General features: G+C 54.2%; 2 protein-coding genes across 2 annotated transcripts; both read right to left on the reverse strand.

The window, feature by feature from the left end:
- Positions 1–383: 383 nt before the first annotated feature.
- HOXC11 (homeobox C11) lies at positions 384–2,539 on the reverse strand (the record flags this gene model as incomplete). The annotated part of the gene is made up of 2 exons (XM_080659475.1): positions 384–616; positions 1,855–2,539. 2 exons carry the CDS (start codon positions 2,537–2,539, stop codon positions 384–386), a joined length of 918 nt encoding a protein of 305 aa, XP_080515601.1.
- A 16,758-nt stretch (positions 2,540–19,297) lies between these two features.
- Positions 19,298–20,900, reverse strand: HOXC12 (homeobox C12; the record flags this gene model as incomplete). The annotated part of the gene is made up of 2 exons (XM_080663129.1): positions 19,298–19,536; positions 20,291–20,900. The coding sequence occupies 2 exons, from the start codon at positions 20,898–20,900 to the stop codon at positions 19,298–19,300; spliced, it is 849 nt and encodes a 282-aa protein (XP_080519255.1).
- Positions 20,901–26,103: the final 5,203 nt, after the last annotated feature.

A 26,103-nucleotide genomic window follows, 5' to 3' on the forward strand; every position in this document is an offset into this window, starting at 1 on the left:
GTTCACTTGCGCGAGGGAAAGCTTTTAGTTCAAGGATTGTTCGGCTCAGGCGCCACGACTCTTGCCCCTCCCCCACCCGACCCGAGCAGCAAGACCTCGTCGCGAGGTGTGTTTTCTTTTAAATAAAGTCTTGGCCTCGGCGCCAAGGGAGTCCACTCGCCGAGGGTCAGACGCTTCCCTTCACCCTCCTTCCAGGCCCGGGCCGGTCCCAGGGCGAGAGTCAGGCTGGAGGTGAGGGAGGTCCGGAAGGAAGTGCGGGCCACGGCCCTGGCCACAGTCCAGTTTTCCACCCGCGAAAAGAAGGCGAGTTAGAAAATAAAAAATAAAAATAAAATAAGATAATTTCCCCCTTTCCCTCTCCCCAGAAAGGGCCCGGTCTGCGGTTACAGCAGAGGATTTCCCGAGAAATATTGCAGCCGGTCTCTGCTGAGTTTTTTTTCTTTCATCCTCCGGTTCTGAAACCAAATTTTCACTTGCCGATCTGTCAGGTTCAGCATCCGGGACAGCTGCAGCCGCTTCTCTTTGTTGATATACACGTTGAAGAAAAACTCTCGCTCCAGTTCCCGGATCTGGAATTTCGAATAAGGGCAGCGCTTCTTGCGGGTGCGAGGGGCGTCTGGAGGGGAGGGGGCAAGTGCGAGGAGAGGGGGAGAGAGACACGTGAGACCCGGACGACCCCAGACCACCGAGCGCTCGGCGGCCCCGCTCCCAGCCCCGCCGTGGGCAGCCCTCCCGCCGGGCCGGCCGCCTCTCCCTGCGGGCGCAGCGCTGGGACCGCCGCGAACCCCTGCCAGGTCTAGCCGGTCCCCAACCCGGGCCACGCGGGACCCCGCCCCGCAGGCGAGAGCCTTGGCTGGTGCAGTCTAGGGGCAGAAGGCAGCCTGCGGGGGGCCAAGTGCGCCCCCGGCCCCGTCCGCTCAGCCGCCGGCCTTGGCCCTTCCTCTGTCCTCCCAGGGATTCGGGAAACGCACCGTCCCTCCCCCAGAAATGGGGGGCGGGGGGCGCGGAGAACGAGCGCTCAGAGTGAGAGTGGGAGAGAGCAGTGGGAGGCGGGAGGACGCGAGCGAGCAGAGCGAGCAGGCACCGAGGACTCCCGAGAGCCGCTCCGGGGGCCCTGGCGCTCCCGGGCGCCCGTGGCCGCGCCTCCCCAGTCGCCGGGCAGGGCGGGCGCAGAGGCCGCGGAGCGCAGGGAACCGCCGGGACCCAGGCCTGGAGCCCAGCGGCGCTGGGAGCCGCCTCGCCCCGTCCCTCCGTCGCCGCTGACCCCGAGTGACTCCGGGTTCTGCTCAAGGACCCACGAAAACACAGTTTGAACATTTCAAAATTAGTTTTTAAAAGAAGCGGAGCAGCCCTGGCTGGCCTCTTCGGTCCCAGGTTCTGCTCCATCGCCTCTCTCTCCCACCACTCCCCCTCTCGGAGTTTCTCCCTGTCTTCCCCTCGCCCTCCCCTTTCTCCCCCTCCACCCCTCCCCTCCCTCCCACCCCTCGGCAGCCCGGCTCCCCATCCTTCCTTAAATGCTCCTCTAAGTTCACGATCAAAGTTAATATTGCCCGCGATGGTGGCGCTTTTAAAATTTTCACAGACAGAGGGAGATAACGGGGAGGGGGGGTTCGCCGGCTTTTTCTAAAGAGCCCTTTTCCCTCCCTCCCCACCCTTTCTCCATCGTAAAAAGTCAAGTCGTTGGGAGAGAGGGCTTTGTAGGTTATAATAAAATCCTTTGAATGCTTATAAAACTCCACATAAAATCAGACTGACCCAAAACACGAGGCCGTCCCCGTTCCCCTCGCCTCCCCCCTATTCTCGCCCTCCCTCCCTCCCTCGCTGCCCGCCTGGTTCCCGGCCGCTGCTACCTACTGGGGGCGGCTCCCTTGGCCGGTTCCTTGGCCGCCGAGTGGGTTGAGCCGGACGAGCTGGGATTCGTGTTTTCCTCCTCGGCCTCGGCCTCGGCCCCCGCCTCAGCCCGGGACCCTAGTCCCGAGGCCGGGGGCACCTCGGGCTCCCCCTTAGCCTCACCCTTGCCGGGGCAGGGGGGCTCGGTAGGCGCGTCGCCGCCGCCGCCGCAGTAGGCGTTGTCGAAGAAGCGGTCGAAGGCTTGAGGCAGGACGCTGTTCTTGTTGACTGAGGAGTAGAAGCCCGCGGGGGCTGCGTGCGGGGCGCTGGGATGGTGGTGGCCGCCGTAGGAGCCTTCGTTTTTCATGAGGATCTCGGTGACGGTGGAAGGAGGCAGGCACTCCCGGTGCATGAGCTCGTCGGCCGCGGCATAGCAGGAGGAGTAGCTGTTCCGGTGGTGCCACTTGCCGGAGGGCTCCAGGCCGTAGGAGACCTCCCGGACCGGGGGCACTTGGGCGGAATAGGGGTAGGAGATCTGACGAGAAGGGGCCTGGGGCAGGAAGGAGGAGACCGTGGAGAACTCGGGCATGTAGTAAGTGCAACTGGGCAGATAGAGGTTGGAGGCGCAGCTCCCTCGCTCCCCGAAATCAGCGCCCCTGTCCTTGCGCGACGGCGAGCAGAAGTTGCCCAGGTTGACCGAGTTAAACATCGTTCTCTTCTCCTGCCGGCTCCAGATGGAGGTTTTGGACCCAGTCTAGCGAGGGGGGAAAATTTGGGAAGGCGAGATGACGCGTTATCCGTCTTAGTCTCTCTCCCCGAGCACGTGATCCAAAGTAGATATTGTCATATATCAGTTCGGAGCACTTCGCAGACGTAGGAGGGGTTCTCTCTTAGGTAAGATGGGGACGTTCAGGCGATTGGTTTGCAAACACCGCAGAAACATTATGAAAATCAATTGCAGATTTGTATTCGTTTTTCTCTCTCACTCCCCTCCTCTCCATTCCACAGAGCAAGCAAAGGAGGAGAGAGAGGGTTAGGGTGGGGTGGGCGGTGGGATGGGCAGGGGCGGTGGCTGGGAGGGGGTAAATGTATTTTTCCTAGCTGCTGCTCTCTTTTCCCAGGATTGGGGGAAGGAGGAGGGCTCTCACGTAAGGGGTTCTAGCCTCCTCCCCTCCATCAGCAGAGACTAGGATGGGGATGCGGACCTCTTTCCCCACTGCCTGATCCCGCCAGAGATGTTAATCGTTCACCCCCAACTCTCAGGGACTCGGAGCCCGCCAACCGGAGAGGGGCCAGCGCCTACTTGGAAGAGTTGGAATAAATCAATTCTTTTTCCCGCCGGGGCTGGGTGTCAAGACTACCTTTCCCTTTGGAGAGACTCCTCAGAAGAGTATCTGAAGTTTCTCCAAGGTGAGGCAGCCCAGTAGCAAGCCAATGTTCCAACTTTGTCTGGCTCGCTGTGCTGCGGCAGCTAGGGACTTAGATTAGTCATAAAGGAGTGGAAAGCAGTGCGCCAGCCGCCCAGCCGGTGCCTGGCAAAGTCTGGGAAAAACCTTCTCTAATGTTGTGTTAAATATTTAGTATGGGAGAGTGGCCCTGGGTGAATATTTCATGCCTGACTTTATTGTCAATCAATGCACAGAAAGCTACATCCACGGTGGATTTTTAAATCTCAAACCCCAAAGAAAAAGGTTGGAACCAGTGCCATGTATCTTCTCTTTGGGTTGGGGGCTCAGCCTCAGCTTGGGGGCTGAAAAGAAGACCAATGTCGGGGTTCCGGAAGGATATGGTTGCAGGACTAGGTTTGGGGCTCTTATCCTTAGATGATTTGGGACTGAGAGGTGGGTGGTGTGGCCAGATGCGGGTCTCCAGACAGACCAGCAAGGCAGTGGAAGGGAGCTGAGGAACCTGGGCAGGCAAGGCAGTGCCTAGGGCCACTCCCTAGTGGAAGCTCCCAGCCCTGCTCCCAGGGGCCGCAGCCAGGCCTTGGTGCCGCCTTCCTGTTTCTCAGACCTGCCCTGCCTTCTTCCACCACGTCTGCCAGCCTTCTGGATGGCTGTGGCCAAAGGGGTGGCCTCAGTGGTTCTACCCTCCCTTGCCTCCCATCCCTCTGGACACCACAGGACACATTTGGTCAGCTGAAAACCACTTTATTGAAAGGTTCTGGACTGGGTCCAAGGGGCTGGAGCAACTGTCACGAGCAGAGAGCAACCTTGGATCCAAGGAGGAGCTGTCAGAGCATGATTTGTTCTGGTAGGAGGGGAGGAACTGAAGCCCCAAAAAGACTCAGCTCATTGCACTCAGGAACAGCCAGGAATGACCCAAATTATCTTTACACCCAAATTTGGATTAAAATTTGTTTCCACTTTTAAAATATCATTTGGATTTGATTTTCCTTGCTGAGCATGATGAGGTACTGAGGCCCCAGAATCAGATGTGGAAGACACAAACACAGTGCCTTGTCCCCAAATACAACCCCCCTAAATCTATTCCTTCTTACCCCTCCTGCCTTCCCAAATTTGCTCAGTCTTAGAGCAGCATCTGGGCTAGAACTGCCTCCACCGTGGGTCTCATTCTTGGGGTGGCTCTGGAATACCCAGGGATAAGACTCTGGCACACTCTGCCCATTCATCCATCGCTGACTAAAAGGCCCTTCTTTTGTCCTGACTAGATCTTAACTGAGGGCAAAGAGGAACTAGATTGGGGCTTTGCAGAAATGTTGGACTGCTTCATTGGTAAGGGGTTACAAAAAGAAAAATCTGTTGCTTTTCCTCCTTTTTTTTTTTTTTTAACCCCCTTTTATAGGGTGACTTTTCTATAAGTAAGGGGCTGCAAAAAGAAAAATCTGTTGCTTTTCCTCCTTTTTCTACCCCCTTTTATAGGGTGAGCTGGGGCCAGCATTTTTAATTATAATGATGGGGATCTATGGACTATGGCTTTTATGGGGTTCATACTGACCTCATTAAACCTGAATTTATAGAAGGCAAAATGTTCCCCAAACAGTGATAGGGACCAGCAAGAGGTTGGTGAGAGATACCACTATTCTTTGCTGAGATGTGGATGAGGGTTCAGAGTCTCAGCTTTGGATTTCCACTTTCTCCCAGGGTCCTGCTTTCTTCCCCATCCAGGCCTCCAGGGCAACGTGGGGCCCAAGCCCCCAAGGCAAATTCTGCACCGCCAGGGCCGACAGTGGGGAGGGGGTGCGCTTCCTGTGAGGAGACAGCTGTGGGCCTGAGCACTTGAATTTGACCACCAAAGTTTATTCCAGGGCCACCATAAAAGTGAGCCAGGCAGCTGCAAGTTGCTGCTGGCAGCTCTATTTCCTTGAAACAAAAAAGAAAGACAGAAAAGAATGTCCAAGGAGTTGATGTCCAGGAAACTCTAGGGTCTCCCAACAGAGGCTTCTGAAAATAATATTCTTCCTCCTAAAAGTAAGGCATCAAGTTCCCTTTTTTTTCTTTCTAGTTTTGGTCTGACTTAAATTTTCAACAACTTAAAAAAAAAATCCCAGCAACTGGAGGTTGGTGCTGAAGACAAGGAGAAAAGGCCCTTGCCACTGAGGTCAGCAAAGAATTGACTGGCAAAAATGCCCATGATATGGGCTATGGACCTCGACCTCTCTGCCTGGCCCTAGGTCCAGACTGCTCCTAAACAGAGACTGAGCTGCCTGCCCCAAGCTGCACCCCAGGGCATCAGTACCTCCCACAACAAGAGACTCATCCATGGCCCCAAATCTGTTCCCAAGAACCTAGTAAGCCCCACTGCCTGGAGGTGGCTTTTTCCTTCTCATCTCATAGGTGCCTGTGGCCCCTCCACCATCCTGGGGTTCCAGCTTTCACATGAAATCCTCCTCCTCCTCCTCAGGGTCATCCTGCCCACCCCAGGGCTCTTGATGGCCTCAATAAGCACTGCCTGCCTGCCCGCTAGCAGGCAGCTGCGGTCTGGGTAGCTGCCGAGGTACTCTGGCCACTGGCCAGGGCTACGAACTCCAGCACGCTTCTTTTCCACACATGTACACCAGAGACAGCTTCAGAAGGGGGCAGTATCTCCCACATTCCCGCCTGGGAGACCCCAGTCAGCATCCTCCATACAGCCCAGGCTGCCTTGCAGCTTGACCACCTCCTCCTGCTGTCTGGACTCTAGAATGGGTTGTAGAAGGGAAAGGGGCCCACCCCACCGACCTTGAACTGGGAGGAAAACCAGGGAGGCGAAAGGGGCTGGTAGAGCTGTGGTGGGCTTGAATTGTAAATTCGGTCCCTGCCGGGTAGAATCAATAACAAGATAAACAATAAGCACATGGACACTCTCAGCGATTCAGAAGCTGGCTGCCAAGGATGCACCCCTATTAGAAATCGGCTTGCATCTTTTTGCACATATTTCTCTTTCTTAGAGCAATACTGGCTGTTTAATAATCCTCTTAGTATGCTTGGGGATTTTCAGGCCAGCGGTTTATTCTGCACTGGGGATACCTCCCACCCCCATCTAGGGAACTAGAAGGGGATAGGACCTCCGGTTCTTGGCCCCCACCTCTCCTCAGCCCTGGCCATTACCCCAAGCCCAAAGCCCCAAGTCAGACTACCTAGACAGATGGATGCTGCTCCTCTGGCCCCTGGACAGGATAAGGGGAGGGAGAAGGGCAGCTCCTCTGCCCCTGAAGCCCCACCCACCTTTCTCAGCGGAGGGATTGTCCCAGGAGGCTAGCAATGCGACCCCATTTCTCCCCATAAAAGTCCCATTTTACGAGCCAGTTTCATTGGCCCCCTCACCAAATGCTCTAAAATGAAGGAAATGTCTTAAAAGCAGTCTGGAAATGGAGCAACTACCTTTGGATCTTGGTTTTCCAAACCCAGTTGCAGCAACACAGAAAATGCTTTTTTTTTTTTTTTTTTTTTTTTTCTGCGCAGGATTGCCCTGCTGGGCCACTGGATGGGGCTCCAGGTGGAGCGGTGGAGCGGAGGCCCGGTTGGACGGGACACCCACCATTCCCGGACTTTAGCGCCTACTTAGGCTGGGACCCAGTTCTCCAGATCAAAGTGAGCTCTCGGCATGTTTATGAGATCAACTCAGTGGCTCTTTACTTGTAATCAGATGCCTGGGTCGAAAATGCAAAAGGGAACAGCCCATCAATCCAAAAAGGAAAAGGAGCGAGAAAGAGAATTCAGGTGACACATAGCAAGAAGATTCAGTCACCAATAAAAAAGGCCCTTTGCCTGCAGCAAGAATGGTTTGTGGGTCTGTCCCAGCCTCCAGGCCCTCCCATCTGCCTGCACATTTCACCCTATTTCCAGAGCCCGGAAGCCTAACTCCCCTGTTTCTGAAGTTTGATTCAAAAGCTTCCACAGTGTGGACACGCCACCTGGGGCCATTGTGACCGCCTGCACTCCCTAGCCCCAGTGTGGAAGCCGCCTTCTGCTCATGATTGAAAAGTCTTTCCCATTTTGCTGCTTTCCTCTCTGCGGTCTCTGGGCACTAGGGCCAGAAGTTGAGTTACAGGAAGATTCGCCAGAGATTTATCGCTGGCCCCAAACTTGGAAAGCCTCGTTGTCATAAACAGCCATCTATTGTCTAGACTTTTATCTCTGGGTATGGATCGTGCATTATTGAGGCTCAGGAGACACGGGCCTGGCTCTGTGGGGTGTGTGTGCAGCTCAGTGCTTGCTCCTCCCACCAAGGGTTTCTCTGGTAGGTTTAGGAGCGTGCACAACTTTGTGCATGCTGGGCAGGTACACCTGAGTGTCCACGGTGGAGACCCGACATGGGGAAGGCCTCTCTGTGCCTGGGAACATTCTGGTGCATGTACTTGTGTGTTGGATGAGAATTTGTCACGGTGTGTTTTGTTTCTAGGGCATTTTAAGTGTTCCTGTCTGGGCTTTTGCGGGTTTTATTAACCTGCATCTGCTTGGCCTGTTTATGTCCCTTAGAAACAGATCATCTGGTGTTTTTCAATCTTGGGGCCCATTGTGTGTGTGTTTGCCTCTCTGAGGAAATGGGCTCGGGTGATACCTTTCCAATTTTGTTCCCTCGGATTCCTCCAGCCACCCTCAATCAGACCCCAGCCTCTGCCTCCACCAGAGTGTCTGACCCTGCCCCACTCCCTGCAAGTCCCGAAATCTCCCAGGCCGCTACCATTTTCTGTCACAGATACGAAACACATTTTGATATGAAACACATTTTGCAGCATGAGGTCTGGTTGTCTCTGTCTTTTCCCACACTATGGGAAAATGTCCCAGCTCCTAAATGCCCTTATTTCCAGGAGCTCTCCTTCCTTGAGCTGAGGGGCACCTCAGAAAGGGCCTGCCCGGTCCATTTTGACTTTTTAAAATACTCTCTGCAGAACTCCAGATAACACCAAGAAGGGCCTCCTGCTCCCTTGCTCCCTTCCTGGGGCTTCCTGGCAGCAAATGTCCAAGCCCTGGCCACCCCCTCAGCCCCTTGAGCCCTGCAGTCGGACCTTTGCCTGGATTAATGTTTGTGGGAGAGACAATTATCACCTTAGACCTCAGGGTCAGATGCTGTTTTTGAAAGCTAGGATCCTTAACACCAGCAGAAATAATCAAATCCTCCCCTATGTTTTCCATTATTAGAACATGGGGTGGGCGGGCTCCCCTGACCACCCTCACTGCTCCTGGCAGTCCCTAAGCCAGGCCTCAGGCTCCAGTCAGGTCCCTTAGGTAAAAGGGAGGGGACGGGTCCCAGAGGCTGGTTTCCAGTTGAGAAGGGTGGAGGCAACAACCATTAGGGGTTTGTGGGGCATCAGATTTAACCAGAAGCCCCCACCATTGCTTCTGAGCATCCTTCCCTTCGTGGCATTAAAATTCCCATTTAAAAAGCAATGGTTAGACTTGAAAAGGGCTCCTGGGGCGCGGAGCGGTGAAAACAAGCTGTGAGGTCCAGGAAAAAGGACACCCCACGCCACATCCATATTCTTCCTCTCTCCGTCTCTACCTCGGTCTCGCCCCTCGTGCACCCTGGAGGGGAATTATCAAGGATTCCACTTCAGGCTCCTTTCTCCCAGCGCCTTAGGTTGAGCCTGCCCGCTGCCCGCAGCCCAGGCGCTGCCGCCTCTCGCCTCGCCTCTCGGGAGCTCACTTTCCCTCAGGCGGGCCAGCTGCGGCGTCGCTTTACTGTCTCTCCCTGTCTCCCTCCATCCCTGCCTCTCCCCCACCTCTCAAACCGACAAACATCTAATATACTATTTTGCTCCGCACCCACGGCCTAGGCTGAGCGGGTTCAGCGCCCCGGCACCGCTCTTGGCGCGGGCGCGCTTGGCTCCCAAGCCCACGGGTGGCAGCCTCCTTTGCTGATTGCCGGATTAAAACGCTTTTCTCTCGCTTTCCTGCGTCTCGCCCTGTCTTTCAGCCTCGGGTTCTGAGAAATAAATAAATCCAAGTCTCCTACCTCATCATCCCCCAATCCCGCCCCCGCGCTGCCTCACTTCTCCTTACCGAGTGTACCGCCTTGTTTTCGGAAGGAAACCTTAATAGAAATTTAAGCTGTAAATGAACTTTTCTTTGTGACGGCTACTTTTCTCTCCAATTCTTACGTCCTGCTCCGCTTCGTGGTGGAGTGGAACGGATTTAGAAGTCTGCAGTAGGGGAGAGGGGGGAGTGGAGAGAGACGGAGCCCGGAGTCGCAGACCGAGGCGAGAGACGCGGTGCACGAGAGAAGTGGAGAGAAAAGAGGCGTCTGGGTGGAGAAAGGAGGGAGAGAGGGAGGGAAGGAGGGAGGGAGGGAGGGAGGGAGGGGGCCCCAGCTGGCAGGAGCGGAGCCAGAGAGAGAAAGGGAGAGAAAAGTTTCCCCGCAGTCTTCATTAGTAGACTTCTCTGTGAGCTGCTTCCCTAGCCAGCGGAGCTCACCCCCAATAAAGGAAGCGGGGGGTGGGGGGGAGGTCCCCTTTCTTAAGACCCCAAAGAATTCAGTGTTTACAAGATCAGAAATGCCATGGCCAAGTCTTGGCAGAAAGAAAGACTGAAATGGAGGACCGTCACCTTCCATATAAGGTACGATGCTAACTTGACCTTCACTTTGTCACAGAGCCCCCCGCCCACGCAGACTCCTGCAGGCAGCCAGGCAGAGCGAGAGCCCAGGCGGACCCTGGCTTCTGCCTCCCTCCTTCCTTCCTTTCTCTTCCATCTCTCTCTTTTCTTTCCTTTTTTCATCCCCTTCCTTTTCCCCCTTCTGTCATTTTCTTCCTTTTTTCCTACCTTTCCCTTTTTATTTCCTTGCTTCTTTCCCACACCTTCTACTGTTCCCCTTCCTAATCCCTTTCTTTCACTCATTCATTTCCCTCGTGCTTGCTGGTTTCATGGTTTTCCTTGATTCTCTCTTGCCTAGCTCTTTACTGTAATCTCTTCTTCCTCTCTCTCCCACAGTCTTCTGTTCTGGTCTTTTGAATCCCAGAAACAAAATGTATATTTTTAAAATTCTTTTCCCATCCCCACCTCAAACGATCTCCACAGCTATAGCCTGGCTTCTGCCCCCACCCACATGTCCCTGGGGAGGAGGGTCAGGAAAGAAGGCCAATTTGGGGTCAAAGGGGCTTCACTCTGGCCCAGCGACCAGTTGGGGATGACAGTGAACTTCTTTTTGGTAAGACCCTGGTTTCCTCTCACTGGCCTCACCTGCAAAGTCTCTGTGACCCTAGTGGTTTTGATCAGAGAGCGAGAGCAAAGGCCTTGATTAGGGACGGGTGGGGGGGGGGGCAGGGGGGTGTTGGGGAGAGCAGAGATCACTGCTCCTGAGACTAAAGAGGAGATTTAAATACCAAATTGTTGTTTACCCTTCTCTGAGTTCTTAGCCCCTAAAATCCTAAAGATTTCTCTTAAGACATCTGGGGATGAAATTTAGAGAATGAGGGATTTCTGGAGATTCACACACACATAAAAATAGGAATTAAAAAGACTATGGGGGGCCACTCTACCTCACCTCTTGCTGCCTCCCAGGCTCCAATAGAGCCACCGACATTAACTCTAATCATGTCTTGTGAGGCTATAAAATAAATGATATTATGGACACCCCTATAATTATCTGTTATTTGCTTACTTGTGGTAATTACAATAGTAGATGAGACAGGTCTATGCAGAAAAAGTAAAGCCAAGCAAATTCCTCAAAAATGAAACTGTTTCACTGAGGCCTTCAAACTCTCTTATCCCTTCTTCAGTAGGCTCCAGAATCTCTAAGCTCCTGCCTCAGACCTCTTTGGTTTAGGAGTAGCCATCTTGTCGGGGATAGGGTGATACTGGGAGATCCTACCACCTCCTTTTACTCTATATCCCATACACCCCCCTCTTCTGCAAAGATAACACAGAGGATCAGACAATAAAAGAGAAATGTTTTCTCTCTGCCCCCCTACAATTATCCAGATAATTGCATGAATTCTTCTTTGAATGCTGCTGTGTAGTCAGGGTTGGGATTTCAGCAGGAAGTGCCCGGGAAAGAATTCCAAATGGGGGAAGCTGGGAGAGTCCTGGTTCTTACATTCCCAGACTTTATAGTTCTGTCTAGTGTTACATTGTTTCTTCAGGCAAAGATCTTTGTTCACCTTCAGTCATATTTCTCCCTTCCCCCTCCTTTTCTCTTTCTCTCCCTCCCCCCTATATTGGCCCCTTTAAAGGAGATTCAGATCATCTTCTGCTTTTAATACATGACTATAAAAGTAAAATTAATCCCCCCTTGCCCTTTAATATCAATATCTCTCTGTTAAGTATGCACATTGGTGAGAATAAACATAATTAAGTGCTGCAACCCAAACCAGCAATTACATCCAAGGTATCCCCCCATTGGGTTTGGCTTATCTAGGGGTGTTCACTCTGCAGTGAGATAACCAGGGGGTGTTTGTATTATTTTTTAAAAGCTCCTTGGGTCCTGAGTCAGCACCAACTTGGTAGAAAAAGCAACCATGAAGCCAGAGAGAAAGCCACAGGAGGGAAGAGAGCACCACACCAGCCGGAGATGAACCACGGGGAGAAATGCAGAGAAAGGAAACGGCAGCAGGTCCCTGAACAAACGCGGCAGAGGGCAAGAGAGGCACTCATAGACAGAGGTTTATATATTTTTATTTAAAGGACTTTTTAAAAATTGAGGGCTTGATGAAGAAAAGGGAAAATTCAGGGAAGGAGAGGGAAGTGAGAATTATCCAAGCCACAGCATGAACGCCCCAGAAGGGAAGAATGGCTCTCGGGCACGGAGCAGCTTCGTTGGTCAGTGCTGTCCTAAAGACTGCCGGGCTGGGTTCTCCAAGCCCCCACCCCCACCCTCTCCAGGCCACCAGGGCTTCCTCGCTCTCCTTATCATCTTCATCTTTATGACGAGGCTTGTTAACAAGACCAGCAAGCTGGCCGAGCAAATCTATCTCAGCCACTCGAGCTCAGCCAAGCAGCATCCGGTGGGGCAGGGAGAGGGGTGGGGGGGACTGGCAAGGCACTAATTAATTGATTCCTTTGGACAGTAAAATATGGCTGCGTCTACACAGAACCCATCGACTCATAAACAATATCTCTGCTGGGTGTGAGCGCACTGCTTCTCAAAGAATTTTCCATAGGCATGTGTCATGCAGTCCTGGATCTTTAGCTGCTAAAGAAAGACCCACATGGGACTAATTTTTAGGGGGCCAAAACAGAGTTAGCTCAGTGCCAGGAAATGCTTTAAGTTACTACTGCCTCTCAAAAAGCATTGAGAGTGGGTTTTGTTGAAAAAAGCTGGGATTATGGGATATAATTTCCCTGCTGTCTGTGTAGACTCCACCAAGGTTACGGGTGGGAACCGGAGCTGAGGCGCTGGACAGGCCAGAACCAGACCCGGGGTAGCTGGGAGGGAGTAGGATTGCTCTGGGATTTGAGAAGGGCATAGAAGAGGTTCAGTGTTTGCTTCATGCTGCTCCCTAGACTTAGATGAAAAGAATTAAAAATTTTAAATTTAAATAACTCTTCATTTTCAGGCTCTGGAACCTGCCTGTTAGCTCAACCTGCCTGTTACACACTTCTCTGGTTGCTACATTTTCTCTTCCCCCTTCCCTACCTGGCAGCCCAGAGTAACTTCATAATATATTTATATTAGGTCCAGAAGAACACGTCCTGAGGCACAGGGGATAACCTAATTACAAAATACTAATTCCATACACCAGTGATTATGCAGTCAGACCCTGCTGCAAACAGGACTTAGCACTCTAAATATAGATCCTGACTTCAGACAAGAGATGCAACAGGGAGTCAGAGCTAGGAGACCACTTATATAAATAATGCACGTAGATATCGAAGGGTTTTTAAAAGACAGAAATAATAGAAATAAAGTACAGAAAAAAGGCTAGCCAATGGAGATTGTCATTGCCAATGCCTGATCTTCCTCCCACTACTGTTTTAAAGATTGCCTGAGAAATGTATATTATAAATATGATATGTGAACCCAAAGAATGTTTTCAACTATATTTGGTACACACCATGTATGCAAATATAATTTACAGAATATATTTTTTCATACACTGGGTAGATATGCACTTTGTGTATATAATAATATGTATTTTAATGCAGTTTTATGTGGATATATTACTATCTGGATGTATTTTCTATGCACTGATTTTATATGCACTATGTAGCTAAATAGATGCAGGACTGTACATTCCCTTTGTAGAATTTTTGGAAGTGTGCTGTTTATATATGTAAATGAATTTTACATGTGGTGGATATACATGCTTTGTGTAATCTTTTTCCAGGAGATTGCTTTACCATACAATATCTAGAAGTGCCTCTGTATGTATATTTTCTAGAGAAATGTATTTTCCATGCCCAGAATGTATATGTAATATAGATATCTATGCATTTTAGAAGGTTTCGATATATTCATATTTGCGTGCATTTTATGGAACATCTTTTCCCTGCCGGTGTTGAGTTCCATCCACACAGACCTGTCTTTGAAAGAAGTTCTCTACTCTGGGTCAGGGAAACTGGTAAAGTGGAGGCTGGTCTCCACGTACCCAGGAAGTGGCTCCGACTCAGGGAGGAGAAAACACTCACAAACAACCCGCTGGTCACGCTGGGCGAGCCAGTTCCTTGGCTCCCTTGCCAGGCTCCTTGGGGCAGTACCGGCTTTTAGGAGCCTCCGGGCAGAGCCGCTGGGGGTGAGAGGCGCGGCGGGAGGGCGGGCCGCCGCAGTGGGGACGCCGCGTGCCCAGCGGAGGGAAGGCACTTAGAAACAGGCCTGGTTCCCGTAGCCCCGCAGCGCCTCAGACTCGGGCTGTTCTTCGAGGTCTCCCACAAACTCACGGGGCGTCCTCCAGGCCCGGGGTGCTCAGAACCAGCAGATGAGCCGGACCCGTCTCGGCAGCCTCCGCGGCTCCGGCCAGCAGGGGTCAGCCCACCCCTCCCGGGCCCCGGGGGCCTCGGGCGGCGAGCAGAGCTGCCGGCGCTGCGGGGCGGGGAGCTCCGCGGGTCCTCCGGGGCTGGGAAGCGCGCCGGCTCTCCTCGCCTCGGGACACTGGAGCGAACCGGAGCCTGGGCTGGGCCGGGCGGGAAACTGGACCGGAGCCGTAGCCGCCCGGCCGGCCAGGGTTGGGAGAGGGCGGTCCAGGCGCCCGCGTCATCCCCCAGCGGCCGGTGCGCCTTTGTCTCGGGGGCCTTCCCTGAGCCGGGAGCGCGGCGCCGTCTGCAGTATTGCGGGGCGTCCAGGTGGCGCGGGCGCTGGCCTCACACTTCGCGGCGGAAAACCGGTAACTCGTCTCAACAGAGACAGACACGGAAGGGCAGCCACTCCGACCTACAGGCTCTGATCTACGCGGCTCCGGGATCCGGGGCCTGCAACCACCTCGAGTCGAATTACACCGGAATCTTCGGCGCCTCCATGTGCCCGCCTCGCAGAGAGGCTTGGGAGCTCCCCAGTGTGTTTCCCGCGCGGCCCGGGGCCTAAGAACCGCTCCTACTTTCCTGGTAATGGCGGGGAGGATGGGCAGGGGCTCCGGTCTGTCCGGAACCTAAATCCCGGGGGTTTGCTTTGTTCGCAGAGCGAGGTTGGCTGTCCCCGCTCTGCTCTGGATCTCAGCCATCGACCGCGCCGGGTTTCCGGCTGCATTAGTATCCACAGAACCCGGGCTGCCCGGACCACCTTTCGTCCGCTACATAGTGGCTTTAAATACCCTAGCTGCGTTTATGCAGATCAGAGTGGAGTAGAACTGAGAGGATGATCAGGGCCAAATACACAATTTATTTGGATGGTATAAGCTTACAAACACACAACAGCAGGATTATTTTCTATCTGAATTATCCAAATAAGTCTCCCCCTTTCTTGCTCCAGAAGACCCAGTAGAGACACAGGATGCTTTGTCTGAAAATCAGTGGAGTAAATTGTAGTTTGAGGCCTTAAACCAGACAAATAGTTGCAAAATAGATGCAATCTTTGCCCAGATCAAGAGCTCAAGCGGTGTGCCCTAAATATTTGGGTTGTGTCTCAACCATGACCTTCTCTTTGGCCGGGAGACCCAAGGACTTGTTTTTCAGCCATTGGGAGGAGATTATGGTGTCTTTACTTCACTGACAGCTCCCCCAGTTATTGAGTCTGGCGGGAGGGCGGCTGCGTAGACACCACCCAACAAGATCTATTCTCTCTCAGATCTGCAGTATCTCAGAATAAATCGAGGGAATAAATTAAGGGCCAGTTATTCCTGGCCTCCCTAAATTCCTTCCTTCCTTTTTAGCCAGAAATGTCTTCACTGTTAACTTCCTGTATAGATGTGTGCCTGGATTCATTGGGATTCAAATCCTCCTCCCCACTTTATGCAGATCCAGGCACAGCCACCCAGTCCCTCCCCCAGCTCATGGCTGCCAGACGCTATCTTGTTCCCAGCCTTGCCCCCACTCTGTAGGGCCTTTGTGTGAGTACCCTCAAAGCTTGGGATCATCTTCTTCCTGCCTGAACCCCTCAGTTATACAAGACAGCTGGGATTAGGGGCAAAGGGAAATGAGGTTTGGTTTAAATTTACCAGTTTTACTAGTTGCAGGAGAAAGGAAAGGAAGAGCGACAAAGTTTTCAGGGCAGAAGGCGTGGTTTGCAGGCTGGGCTTGGGTGGGGGCTCCTGCTATTCCGGAGAGGGCCCAGGAGGGTGGAGGGGGAATTTGGAGGAGACTCTATGATTGGAGCCAGGCTGTGAAATAAAGGAACTCAGGGACCAGAGGCTCAGGGGTAGAGGCATAGGGGATGGCGTTCCACCTACAAGGAAAGGGTGAGGTGGAGGTGCAAAGGGCTCATGCACTCAGCTGGAACCCAGACTCTGTCCTGGACCTGGGCCTCTCTTTGGCATGGCCCAGAGGAGGTCACTGGCTGAGAGAGAAGGAGCCAATTTCTCCAGCTTCAAGTGGTCTTTAGTCTCCCTGCCCGGTCTTCTTGCAGTGCACAAAATATGCTCCCAGAGCAAAGCCATGGAGTCAGGGCCTTGGGGTTGAAATGTGGACCCACCAAACCCTGCCTGTATCCCACTCTCATCATCCCAGCTCCAACCTGCTTGCACCCCTACCCTGGCTTTGCTTTGTGGAGATCCTGCAGCTCAGACTTTCTTTTCCCAGCCCTGCAGTAGGTAGTCTCAGCCTCCTCCAAGCTGCTCACATTATTTTTACAGCCCACGACTTCTCAGATATTCCTCTCCTCCTCCCCAGTCTGTGGTCCCCCAATTTTCTCTCTGCTAGTAATTGCTTAGGACTGGAGATGGCAGCTCATCAACAGATCTTGATTGCTCATATATTTTTGTTGCCCCTGAAACTGCTCTTCCTTTATTATTATAATTATTATTCACCTGAGCTGGAGAAAATAAAGTGGAAAACAGCTAGGAGGCTGAGGATCCCATTCTTTCTGGGCAGAGGAGACAATGTGTGGGGAACCAGTTTAATTTTTTTTCTAAAAAAAAAATCACATCATCATACAGTCATGTTTTAATTAGTATTATTAATATTAATATGATGAAGTAACTCTGTACAAGGACTATATAAAGGGGAAAACGTGCTAAAGACAGCTGTTTGAATAGGAGGGCGCACTACAGAGAGCTGGGGAGGGAGAGAAGGGAGGTCATCTACCCACAGGGACTACACAAGGTACTAGCAACAGACACAGAGAACAGGACACAGATTGACAGAGAAGTTCACAGAAGTCAAGTTTAAAGCGACAGGAAGAGAATATTGCATATCTTTCTCCCTCCACCCTTTGGGAGGTTCTGGTCTCTCTTCTCTATTAGGCAGTGGGAGTCAGGCTGGAGTGGTGCAGATGGATTCCAGCACCCCAGAGCCCTTGAGGTCACAGGAGGGGCTGCATGAAGAGGTACATGAGTGACCAGGCAAAGGGGAGAGTGCCTCAGACCCAGCACCAGCAGACAGCTGGAATGGCAGTGATTGCTGCAAACTTGCACATAAGTGGAACAAGTTTATGTGGCTGGGCAAGTGTGTCAGGTGCCCAATGGAGGATGGGAGCATGTGATTATATGGCCACTCTACAGGGTTGTATCTGGGGATATGAGGCTGCCTGCTTGCAAGTACAGTCAGGAGAGTGGGTTGGGCCCACTGGTGTGCTGGGCTCAGCTGTCCCTATGAGTTTGCCTCTGCACAATCCTGTATAGGGACTTGAAGCTGTGTGCTGGTGGGAGAATGGGCAGGGGGGACGACTCTGTGGATTGCCTTTCAAGGGTGTATTAGGGGAGACTCTCCCCAGGCAGGAAGAACTCCCAGCTAGCAGGCCATTTCCACACTTCCCAAGCTGAGTTGAACTCCCATCAGTCCCTTGCTCCTGGCATGGGTGGGTCAGCAGATGGGAGGATGAGGGGACCCTCACCCAGAGGGATTAAAAAAATGGAATATGGCCGAAACCGGTTTGGCTCAGTGGATACAGCATCGGCCTGCGGACTGAAGGGTCCCGGGTTCGGTTCCGGTCAGGGGCATGTATCTTGGCTGCGGGCGCATCCCCAGTGGGGGGTGTGCAGGAGGCAGCTGATCGGTGTTTCTCTCTCATCGATGTTTCTGGCTTTCTATCCCTCTCCCTTCCTCTCTGTAAAAATATCAATAAAATATATTTTAAAAAAAAATGGAATGTGGAAAGGCGGGCAAGTTCCTTCACTGCTTCTCTCTCCTAAGCCAGTCTAGCATCTCTGGGCTGGGACTGGGGGCAGGGCTGGGGCAGGCGGGGCCTGATAGGGGCTGTGAGTCAGAGGCCCTCCGCTGGAGAAGCCACCCTCTGGCCTCCAACAGGCTCTGGAGATGTGCTCCTCCCTGTGCTCTGGTCCTTGTACCCGAGGCTTGAAGCCCAGAGGCAGAGGCAGTGGATCCTGAGACAAAGGGCCAAGTTGGGGAGAGGGTGGAGTGGGAGACAGAAACAAGTTGGGTGGGAGGCTGCAGTGCCTCCTCCTTCATTGTCACCAGCCTGGGAAACCTGGACTGAGCTGGGCCACTGTAGCCAGTAGCCCCTCTAGGGGCGGATTCTCCTCCTGCCTCATAAATTATGCCAGTCCAGCCTCTAGCCGGCCGTGACCATGAACGCCAGCGGGAAAGGGAGAATTAGCTGCGGCAGCCAGAAACTCTTCCGCCCGCCAATCAATGCCGTGCTCGAAGCCCCTTTCACAGCCTCTTGGGATTCCCTGGAGGGCCAGGTGGGGGTCCCTAGAGTGACTATTGAATCTGAGGCTGCGTCTGCTTAGCCCTCAATTCCTGGCTTGTGGTTCTGGTCCGCAGCCACCTAGGGGCCAGGAAGAGAGGATGGCAGCACACCCGTGAGCGAATGGGCTGGCAGAAGGCTTGGGAGAGGGCTGGGGACCAGGAGACGCTTGGACAGTCTGCCCTAGAGAGGACATAAGGTTGTGATCGCCTTGTCTGCAGCCAGGTCTGCCAACTGTTCATGCTTCCGCCTGCTCTGCCGTCCAGGCCTGGAGGACCCAGACATGCTGGACATGGGCATTGCTGACCATTCTGTCCTCCCAAACTGCACTTCCTCCTGGATTCCCCCACTTCCTCTTGCCCTCTCAGAGCCACCCTGTCCCCCTCTACTCTCTCTGATGACCTCTACTCTTGCTCCTTCCTGTCAGCGGCTCCTAATCCCAACAGCGAGTTCTGGGAGACTTTGTTCCACTGTCCCTACCCTTGCCTACTCCTGCAGGCAGACTTAAGATCACAGAAGGAAAGTGGAGGGAGCAGGCGCCTGGGTCCTCAGCCTCAGTCTGCCTCAAACCAACCCTTCCCCGGTGCCTCGGCTTGCCCTGTCTCTATCCCTGGCCTGCACCTGTGGGCTTTCTGTCTCCCTGACTGGGTTCTTCCCTTCTCTCTGGGGCCTGGCAGGACCTGCTGGGGGTGTGTGAGAGGGGAACACGAAGAAAACAGACAAGAGGACGTCCAGAGAGGGCCTGCCAGAGACTCTGGCATTCTAAGCGGGGAGCCTGTGTCCCAGGCAGCGCCCCCTCTTGCTCTCTGCCAGAGACGGGCTCAGTCTGGGGCTGGCTCCCTTGTTTTGCCCCCTAAAAGAAAGAGAGAGCTTGCTCCCTCAACAGAAGTCTTTTCTTTTTCATTCTCCGGTTCTGAAACCAGATCTTGACCTGCTGGTCACTAAGATTCAAGCGGTCTGAGAGTTCCCTCCGGCGCTGCCGTGTGATGAACTCGTTCACGAGAAATTCGCCCTCCAGCTCCGCCAGCTGCAACTTCGAATAGGGCTTGCGCTTCTTCCGTGAGCGGCTGTGGATCGGGTACCAGGGCGTGCCTGGGTGGAGATGAACCAGGAACGAGGGTTGGCCAGAAGACCAAGAGGTGACAGGCTCAGAGCCCTTGCTCCTTCCCTAGTCCTCTTCACCTTGGCCTAATGCCCACCCCCAAGCCCTTCCTCTCCTGCCGCCTCTCTTCTATGCAGACCCCACCCCTACCAACTCCCATCCCTCACCATTCTCCTTTTCCTCTTTCACTTCTTTTCCTTGCTTCCCCAACCCTACCTACCACTGCAGTATCCATGACCCTTCTATGTTCCCCTTCCCTCCCTTCTTCCCAAACCTCTTCTCCAGGATATCCTGGTCCCTTCCTCTCACATCTTCTGGGATGGGGTCCCTGATCAGTCAGAACAGACATGAGCGAGTGGCGAGAGTTAAACGTATCCACTGGCGAAAAAATGCAGGTAATGGAGGCTGTGGGAAAGCGGAGCTAGAGGCTCTGGAGGACCAGGGACCCAGCTCTGGGCCTCACCTTCCCACCCCCCAGGCCTGGGGAAGTCTCGGTCAAGAATTTCCCTTCTCCTGAGCTCCCTGCCCCCTCCAGCTGCGGGCTAAAGTAGAAGGGAATCTCTTCAGTTCTTTTATGGGGATATTTACATGTTTATAGGGCTCCCCAACCCCCACTTCTTTTTAAAAGAAGTGCTTCCTCACCACACATTCTGTCACCCCAGGCGGCCCTAGCTCGGCCCTACCCTGCCCGCCCCGTCAGACGTCCCGCCCTAGTGCGTCTCCAGAGCGGGCCGGGGTGCTTACCGCTGGCCGAGAGCCCGCCACCGGGGTTTAAAGGTGACACCAAGCCGCCGGGGTCGCCCGCGCCGGCGCCCTTGTTGCCCTCGTTGAGCAGGGACGAACTGGAGTCGGATTCCAGAGACTGGCACGAGGGCGGGTCGTGCGGGGGTCCAGCACCGCCGTCGCCACCACCACCGCCGGCCGCGTAGTCGTACTTGAACCCGAGCGCAGGAGGCCCTGACGGCTCGAGCGGCAGAAGCGCTGCCCCGGGTCCAACTCCTGGGCCCGGGTCGCGCCCGCGCTCCTCACGCTTCAGGCCCCCGCCGCCGCCCTCGGCGCACGGCTCGCGGTAGTAACCCTTGCTGTCCTCAACGCGCGCCAACTCGCACGTGCGGCCAAAGGGCGGGTTGAGCGACACGGGGCTGCCGAGGTAAGGCTGCGGGTAGCCATTGCACGGCTCCGCCGACGGCCAGGGCAGCGAGCACACGTTGTCGCGGCGCGGGTAGGACAGCGAAGGCAGCCCGGGCAGCTGCGCCCCAGACGCGCGGAAATTGGGGAAATAGAAGGTGTCTCCCGTGTGGATGTTCACCAGCGGCCCCACAAACCCGGGATTCAGGAGATTATGCTCTCCCATTTCCGCGGGGCCCGACCGGCAGCTTCTACTTTATTGCTATCTGACATTAAACATAGTTAAACCTGCACCGGCCACCCATTGGCCGTCCAACTCACGTGGGTACCGCCGCCAGAGGGATGGGTGGGGACAGCGAATCCCCCCACCCCGCACCAATTCCAACTTCCCCCTTCCCCAATTGAGGGGGGGGGGGCGCGAAACGCGGGGACAGATTTATTCGCTGGTTTCTAGTTTTTTAAAGAAATCATATAAAACCTAACGCAGAGAGTGAGGCAATCGCCCGACACGGGGCAAGGGGAAAATAGTCACACCAAAAATACCCGCACATACACACTTCTGCACCCGGCACCCCCCCCCCCAGATGTATTATCTTCTCACCAACAGCTGGCCCAGCACAGCCCGTCCCTCTTTAATTAGCTCCTTTATTAACTAAAACCGTTGGAATTTACAATATCTCCCCAATAAATTACTATTAGATATTGTGTCATATAAAGTTTACTGGCTGTTTAAGGAGACGGATGAGCCCTTTGGCTCGGGGTTTATTTACAGTAGAGGCGAGTGGGGGTAAAGACAGGTTTTCCTGCTGCTATCTCTCTCAGCCCTGTGGCTGCTGAGCTTTTCTTCTTCAGCTCTTTCTCCTCAGGAATTTGGGGCCTTTTCCTCCAGGAAGGACTCAGGGAGAATTATTAATGTAGGGGCTCCCCCCCAAGCTGGGAGCCACCCTTGCCTCATACTTCCACTCAACCTGTGGAGAAAGGATGCAGAGGGAGGCAGAAAAAGAAGACGCCCAGCTCAGTGTGAACCTGCCTACCTGCTCTTGGAAATTTGGGGGCTTGGACTGCTCTTTACTGTGATTCTGTGGGTCACAGGGGCTTCTGGGGGAATCTCCCAGATTCTTTTCAGCAAGAATCTCTGGGCCCCTAGCAGAGCTTGGTTGGCCTGGGAAGCTCCTGACTCCCACTGTGAAGAAGACATTGGCACCCCAAAATTGGCCCAACCTTCCCTTGGGACCATCAGATAGCAGTGCTGAGGCCACTAGGTGTGCTGGGAGCGAAGGAAAGGACTCCAGAGAACCATCCTGTTGGGGGCTTAAGATTATGTTTATGGTGCTAGGCTCAGCAGCTCCTTCCGGAAAAGGCTGAGTACCCAATGCTGGCCATTGGTGAGACTCATCAACGTAGGGAAATCACAGCCCTTTTCAACTAAGTCCACAGAACACAGTCAAGTGGAATAAAAAGGAAAAAAAAAAAAAAACAACCCAACACACACACACACACACACACACACACACACACACAATACAAAAAACCCTCAAAAGTAGGTGTATTCTATCAGAGCCTCGTAGACAAAATAGTGGAATTTCTATGTGATCATTTCAGGCTCCTATCCAATGCCCAGCTCTAGTCATACGAGGTGAGATAAATAGTTCAGGAAACATCTAAATATGAGAAAACACCAGAAGATTTAGAGAAAATTAGATTTAGAGAAAATTAGAAGATTTAGAGAAAAAGAGACTCCGAGAGAATATGGGAGAGAAAAACACACCCATGTAGGTGAAAGTTAAATGTCTGAGCAAAAGCCGAAGCACACCCGCCGAAGCAAAAAATTCTCATCTCCCTCTTTTTCTCTCTCTTCTCTGCACGACGCAGCGGAGAGAGACGAAGATTCTTAGAATTCCACAGCTCCGGGCGATTTCATATCCCAAACCATAGCTGCTCACTCCCACAGAAATGCGTCCGTGCAGGCGTCGCCCAGCCGACTTGCTGGCCGCAGTTAGAAGCTCCGCGTCTGCCCCTTCCCCGCCCTAGCCCGCCAGGCTGCCTCGCCAGCCACCCCTCCCCCCCACCCAGGAGCCTTTGGGGGCCCAACTTGCCTAACCGAGACCAAGCAGTGGGATGCCAGCCTGGCGCAGTCACCTCCAGTCAGAACTGCAGGAACCGGGCGCCAAACAGTGGGCTAGAGACCCGCCTGGATTGGGCTTGTGGTGCCTGATTGAAGGGCTGCGCGGCTGCAGAGAGGAGCCATCCCTCAGCTGCAAATCTCACGTCACAGCACCTCCAACATATTATTTATGCCTCCTTTTCATGATGCATTAATGAGCGCCACTGAATTTTTAATTTTTTAAAAAAAATTATCTGGGGGTTATTTTGGTCATAAAACGAAACAAGGTGTGACTTTAATAGTGTCGCAGTTTTCAATCAGAACATTGCGCCGGCGGCGAGGTCTGCAGGCCTGGGCTCACCGCCGCTATTGTTGGTGGGAGAAATGCCGAGCTGAGCTTTGCAGAATAATCACTAGTTCCTGTGAGGCTTCTCCCCCTTCTCTTTTCCCTCCCCATGACCGCAATCTCCTAGAAGGCGGACCCCAGGAGGAAGGTCTCAGCCTCTCCCTAGTCCTCCCGAGCTTGAAAATATCGGGCCTAGACCTCTGCTCGCTGCCCTTGGGCCGGCCGCCCAGCACGCAGAGCTGCGGCCACAGGGCGGCAGATGCAACGCCGGGGAAGTGAGGATGGAGTGCAGGCTTCCTTCACTCGCAGTTTCTATCAGACTGATTTGACCCCATCAAAAAAGGCCATTTCCCCAGGTTTTGGACTCTGTGGACACTGGCACATGCTTAAACCCCTTTTCTTCCGAGCTTCGGACCCTGAGTCCTCTCAGGGAGAGCTACCAAGAATCATCATAAAAATTCGCATCTCCAGTGTCCTGTTCCTCAGGACTCAGAGTGACCCTAGGGGTTTACAGGATCGCAGCGAGGACCCAGGCAACATAAAGCGCTCAGCCTCCCTTTGCACCAACCGCGGTTCAGTTCGCCTGTCAGACACCCGCTGCACGCAGCTCAGGCGCCCCTTTCTTGACCACGTTCAGACACGGTCCCCAGAGCGCCGCTCTCAGCCTGGGTCCCCGGGGCCGGCGGGAGGCTCGGGTGCGAGGCTTCCAATCAAATCTAAATCCAGACTCGGCTAAAGCTACTAGCCCTGAGCCCACTGGGGCTGGATCCGGATGCTGGGAAGGACTTCCAGCCTAAAGCGCTGGACAGCCGCGTCTAGCCCGCGGGTTTAATCCGCTCTCACTTCGCAGCCCCCTGCAAAACTATAATTGGCCAGGGACCCAAGCTCCGGAACCGCCGAGCGATCTGTACGTCCACTCTCCTGCACATTCATCAAATCACAAGGTTAGAGGAGATGACCTGCTTGCTAGCGTCTGAGCCACGGGTTCCGGTTGCAGCTGGTCTTGGCTCAACCATACCCCTCTCATTAACTCAGGGGTTAATTAAAACTGAAGGCCAGGATGTGGTCCAAGGTTTTCCGTAAAGACCCGTGGCAGCCCTCGTGCTTCCGCGCATCCCCCAGCTGGATGCCCTGCCTCCTCTCCCGCGCCTTCTCTGTCTGAGCCTCCATCCCTCCCGCATCTTCCAGGCCTTCTCGCGGGGCTTCGAGTCGCTGCCACCGCTGAGCCAGGCGAGAGGAGTTAATTATAAAATCTACGCTGGTTCTGGTGGCAGGGTCAAAGCGGCTGCGTAGGCCACCGCGGAGCAGCTGTGAGTGGCTGTGTTTGGGCTTCCCGAGGTCGGAATGATTCAGCGCCCTGGTGCCGTCTTCTCCCCTGTCAGTGGAGAGGCCGCGACGGCCCGGTTCAAGGTCACTGTCTAGTTTGCGGAAAGCGGCTCTGCCGCATATGCAAATGAGGCAGGGCTTGGGCCCAGGAAAGAGATAGGAGTAGGGACTGAGCAGGCAGGGAGAGGGGAGATGAAAAGCGGCGAATGTGGAAGGCTTGGGCCCCGACCCCTCAATCCTCGCTGTTTTACCCCTTTAGGGCAGTTGGACTTGCAGCAGGATCTTCATCGGATTCAGACTAGACAGAGGTAAAGGAAGGGGGCTCGTCTCCTCTGTTTTTGCTTCACTAGCTCCTCCAGAGGTCGGAGCCCTCTAGGTTCCCAGGTCTTTCTCTGACAGCCCGGGACTTAAAAAAGAAATTTGGGAGGCCCCTTCTCTAGGTATTGCCTTCTAAAGACCTATAGCCTGGAGGTGCGGGCTTTAGAGAAACCCTGGGTGAAGGGGCCCAGTCAGGTTTTTAGGCTCAAGCCAGCAGCCTGGGATCAGCAGCGTCCTTACGTCCTTCGATCCTGCAGCTCCTCTGAGCTCCCACCCACCGCAAGACCCCAGCCCGGTTGCCACTCAGGAAACGGGGAAGGGGTGGGGAATCCCGGCGGGAACATCTGGGGAGCCATCTCTCCACCTCTCACCTGAGCATCCCTAAATGAGCCATCTTTCCCCATTTTCTGTCTTTCCAGCGCGCTAATAGTTAAATAGTTGCGTGGCTCTGACATTTTCCACCTCCGCCAGCAGAGGATCTCCTCCGCCTAGTGAATTACTGAGTGTCAAGAAAGGTGTGGGACCAAGTTAAAAAACACACAACAAAACACCTTCATCAAACGCCACACCCACAGCCGCCTGCGAGGGGGCTTGTTCTCCGCCAACCTCGGAGCTCCAGGTGGGGTGAGGACTACCCCCAGAGCCCCCTGCCCCACAGCCAGCGGCTGGTTGTGACCACGGCCTCCGTCCAGGCCTATCTGGAAAGCGGCTGAGCTCTGCCTGGGGTCTGTTCTGCCCAGCTGCCCAAACGCTTCCCAAAGCCAAGCCCCCAGTGCGGGGTGGGGAGCGCGGGCGGATCGGAGTAGGGGCAACCGGCTCAGGAGGCTGGTGGTGGTGGGAGGACGTGCTGTTAACCCCGAGGATGGCTGGGCCGGAAGAGCGGGGTCCACTTACCTTTGGAGACGGAAGAGGTTCGGAAGGGTGCGGGGCGGGGGTTCTCAGCCTCTAGACACCCTCTCCCCCTTCCCCAAGACCCGCCGCAGGCCAAGCCGAGGTATCTGAGGAGGGCGGGGCGGAGGAGGCGGAGGGAGCGGCCGGCGGTAGGCGCGCGGGAGCTGAGCTGGAGAGCATCTCTGGGGAGGCCGCCTTTTATGGTCGTTATTAGCGCCCCTGTCTAGACTGAAGACGACACCTCCTCTGTGTGTAAACAGAGGCGGCGGGCTCTGGCGGGAAGGGGGATGGCGCGTCGAGGGGGCTCGCGGCCCTCCCCTTCTCTGGCCACCGGAAGATCAAGGCCTTTCCCCCCTCCCCCCTCACATGTGCTCCTTGCGATGTCAAGGTCAGAAAGACCTAGTCACGGTCAAGGCTAAAGGAGGAAGAAGAGCCTGGTTGGTT

Source organism: Plecotus auritus (assembly GCF_963455305.1).
Source record: "Plecotus auritus genome assembly, chromosome: 3".
Classification (NCBI taxonomy): Eukaryota; Metazoa; Chordata; class Mammalia; order Chiroptera; family Vespertilionidae; genus Plecotus; species Plecotus auritus.